General features: G+C 34.8%; 1 protein-coding gene across 1 annotated transcript; it reads left to right on the forward strand.

The window, feature by feature from the left end:
* The first annotated feature begins 1,049 nt into the window (after positions 1-1,049).
* On the forward strand, positions 1,050-3,694 carry LOC145128370 (uncharacterized). Its single transcript, XM_079063169.1, has 2 exons — positions 1,050-2,315; positions 3,312-3,694. The coding sequence occupies exons 1-2, from the start codon at positions 2,066-2,068 to the stop codon at positions 3,539-3,541; spliced, it is 480 nt and encodes a 159-aa protein (XP_078919295.1). The 5' UTR covers positions 1,050-2,065; the 3' UTR covers positions 3,542-3,694.
* Positions 3,695-4,153: the final 459 nt, after the last annotated feature.

The raw sequence follows: 4,153 nt of genomic DNA on the forward strand, positions 1-4,153 counted from the left end.
GTGCACCAACAACAAAAACATTTCCATTACACTAAACGCATTTCTATTGCACCAAAGACATTTCCATTACAACAAAATACAATTACAACCACCAAGCTATCATCATAAGACCAACTGCTACAACATTCACAAATTTAAGAAAATAAAAACAAAACTTTAAAACCTAAGTACTTATGAACAATAACTTGTACAACGAAACTAGCATCATAACACCAAGTGCTACTTCAAGCCTATTTATTCCCCTCAATAACCCAAGAGTGATTTCCATGGATCTATGACACATTGGTAGGTTAACCCATCTAATGAATGTGCACTATGATCTAGATTTCGAGTAGGTCCAAAACCTTCGACATGGGTTGTTGTCGGTCCACGATGTCAAAATTATAGCGCCTCGACTGTAGAAGCAAATGACAATCGTCATTTTTTTGTGTTCTTGAAAGGAAGATTTTTTCGTAACTTTTAGAGAAGAAAGATAGAGTTGGAGAACAAAGAGAGATGTGGAATAGAAAGTACGGTATTATATAGGCTTTAAATAAGTGAAATGAACTAACCTCATTAATGAACGATTACCCTTACATGTTGTGCGTGTGAGGGACATTTGACGATAATTTATTGACGCCGACTGACGGAGGGACCTTTTATGTAATATCAAAAAAAACACAAGGACTGACTTTGTCCATTTTCTTGAAGTTGGACTATATGTGCCTATTTCGCCATACTATAGGGACCATTTATGTATTTGTCTTATTTATATTGAAAATTTAGACAAAACTGCAAAAATGGTCCTAATGATATGTATTTTTATTTTAGGAAAAAGATCCAAACCCTTAAAAAATTGGATTGGTGGACTTTGTGAGCTTATTTGTATGTGGATATGGTCACTTCCAAAATTGAAATGATTGTTATAACCTTTTATTTTTATTTTTACATTTTTAATATTTATTTTTATATATAATAATTAAAAAATAAAATAAAAGACGACCCACAATATATGTACCCACCTCCCCCCCCCCCCCCCCCCCCCCACTGTTAATTACCTTCCACTCTACTTATCTCAAACTCCTCTCCAAACATGTCCTTGATCTTCCAATTTACCCAAATCCTAACCCGAATTTCAATCCATTATAACTCCCAAGTCTCAGTTTTAAACGCTTTCATCTCTATCATCGTCATCATCGCCTTCTTCATCAAGGTTTACCCCTCCAAAACCCTTAAAATTCCCATCAAAACCCTCTTTTCACAAACCTCCAATCCTCGTCCTCCAGAAAAACCCTTAACCTTCGTCTCAATTCTTCGAGCGAATCCCGATTAGGCAGATGCCATTAAAGAGAGGCGTATGAAATAGAGTAAACTGCTTTACAAACACGACGACTGCGTTTACGTTAGTAGAGACGGTTGTAGCTAGTTACAACACAATGTTTATCTGGCACTGTTGCCAGAGATTTTTGTCCTTATAGCTTCTTCTTTTCAGTACGGAATGACTGCACCAACGTTGGCGTTTTTGTTGGTTTTCAGAACAAAGCTTCGTATTCGAGGTTTGGGGAAGGGAGGAAGGCTTGGAGTAAGGTGACTCATGGGACAAATGACTTCGTTAGACAAATAATTGTTAGAGTGGTGAAAGATTCCTTTTTGAAGACTATTTTTATAGTGTATTATGGTGTTTCAAGGGGCTTTACCGACAATGAAAGAGTGGAGGTTGTAAAGGAGTAACTATGTTTTAATCTTAGTGCTTTTTTTTTATTTTTTATTTTTTTTTGAGGAGGGAAAGAAAGAGATTATATTTAATAAAACTTTATAAATAGAAAAAGACATTAAAAAATATCCTGATAACAATTTAGTTTTTCAAGGGAGAATCCAAATTTTCTAACATTTATACATGGAAAACATAGTAAACCGTAAGGTCTATTTTTACAGTTTTGTCAAACATTTATAAACGAGTAAAAACTATAATGGGGCGGGTAAATGGGGGGAGGAAACCGGTTTGTTTCCACCTTTGAGAATTTCGGGTAGGGTATCGTACGGACTACACCGTGGGCGGTGGCCGGTGGTGTAAATTCACAAATACATGGCGGATAGTTCCATTGTTTTAACTGAACTCCATAGAAAGTCAACCAGCTGGGCTAAGGTAGTCGATGAAATAGTAAGACTAGAGAAGAAGATTTTCCCCAAGCACGAATCACTCGCTCGATCGTTCGATGATGAACTCAAGAAGAAGAACAGCGGTTTAATCTACTTGGAAATTAATGGCGACCTTGCTGGCTATGTCATGTATTCATGTCCTTCTTCACTTTGTGCCATTATCACTAAACTCGCAGGTATCATTCGAAATTCCCATTTTTTTCATCATCTACCTTACGTCTCTGCATCCAAATCGATTGTTTTTATAACATATATAGACATCAACATGTGGATATGCTTTGCATAGATTAGGGGGAATTTGAAATTGATATGGGTGTTGCATAGCTTGTTGAGTTTTTTAACCGATCTTATCAAAAAAAATTTTCAAGAAACAATTTTTATGAAAAGTTTAACCATGGAAGAAGGGGAATGGAAAAGTTCATGAAATTAGATAATGTTATAATCCTTTATCAAAGTAAAAGCAAACTTGGATAAGCTATTTGAGTGTCAGAATTGCTAATATTATTCAAACCAAAAGATTTTTTCAAGAAACAGTTAGTATACTTGTTTTCAAATTAGCCGAATTGTCTGTAGGATTTTAGACTACTCATAATCAGTAAAAATCCATAGTTCTTTAAGGCCACTTTTGTTACAAATGGCATGACTTGACATGACATGACGGTTTTCTACTGAGTTTGGTATGCATTGTACTGCGTTTGGTGCGCACTGACAAATGTCATTGGGACAAAATTTGAAAATTTGATCTCTCGTTTGTGCAAAAAGACGTAAATGACCTCCTCGTCCTTATCTATAACGTGTGTTGTGTTTGTTAGACGAGAGAGGATTCGATTAGAAAGGACGAGAGTACGAGACTAAACAATTTTTCTATGCCTATTTCCGATGATGAGGATAAGGAAGGCATTCACTTCTTTTGCACATATGAGAGTTTCAAAGTAAGTCATTTTTCCACCTTTTTGGGTGGGACAAAAGATTACAATCTTTGTCGTACCGACATCGGTCCTAGTTAAACGTACAGTAGAAGTTCTACTGTCATGTCATGTCATGCAGTGCGTATACGGATGCATGACATGACAGGTTGTACTGTGTATTGCTTTGTTTTACCTAAATTTATGACATTTCGAATTTTGATTTTTTTTTTTCAATTTTTTGTTTTATTTACCGATAAAAACTAGTGAAGGAGAATTATAGGAGACAAGGGCATGGAGATGCACTATTGAAAGAAGCAATAGAGAAATGCAGAAGTAAACGTATACACCGTGTATCACTTCATGTGGATCCATTAAGAACTCCAGCAATGCATCTTTACAAGAAACTCGGTTTCCAAATCGATACTTTGGTGAAGGCTTATTATTCTTCTGATCGAGATGCATATAGGATGTACTTAGATTTCGATAAAGAGTAGCCACATGAGTTCAAGAAATAGCAACCTGCTTTCATTTAATTTTGTATTATTATTATTATAGCATTCTACTTTCATTTCTCTCTACTACAACATTGTACTTTCAAAATTTTATTTTCTTTTTTATTTCCTTATTAAAGCATTGTACTATCCCAATTATAACATTGTACTTTGATTTTTTTTCTTATAAAGAAACATAATCAATGAAAGTGTATTGTTATTTTGTTGCATTTACTTCTTTTATTTATCCAAATACAAATTTTTGAAGATTTTTGTAGTTGCAGATTTTTTATGATTTAATGATAGGAGTTAACTGTTAAGTACAATATTGCACAAATATTACCAAATCTTTACTTAATAGTACTTTTCATCTTTTTTTATTTGTTTTATTTTGTTTTGTCTTTTTTTTTAATCTTTAGGGAAAATGAAACCACCTGTTTGGTTTTTGCGATAGGAAACCGGAAGCCCACAACCATGAAGCCCGATGTATATGCAAGTAGTGGGCTGAAGAGACTGGGCCTAATATTACTTCAGTTGTGTTTCAAATGCTTCATATTTCCAAATTCGAAATGCGCCTCAAACCCAAATGGGACTCCGCACTCTCCCAATAAATAT

The sequence above is a fragment of the Lactuca virosa genome, chromosome 8, assembly GCF_052849685.1.
Source record: "Lactuca virosa cultivar CGN04683 chromosome 8, Lactuca_virosa_CGN04683_v6, whole genome shotgun sequence".
Lineage (NCBI taxonomy): Eukaryota > Viridiplantae > Streptophyta > Magnoliopsida > Asterales > Asteraceae > Lactuca > Lactuca virosa.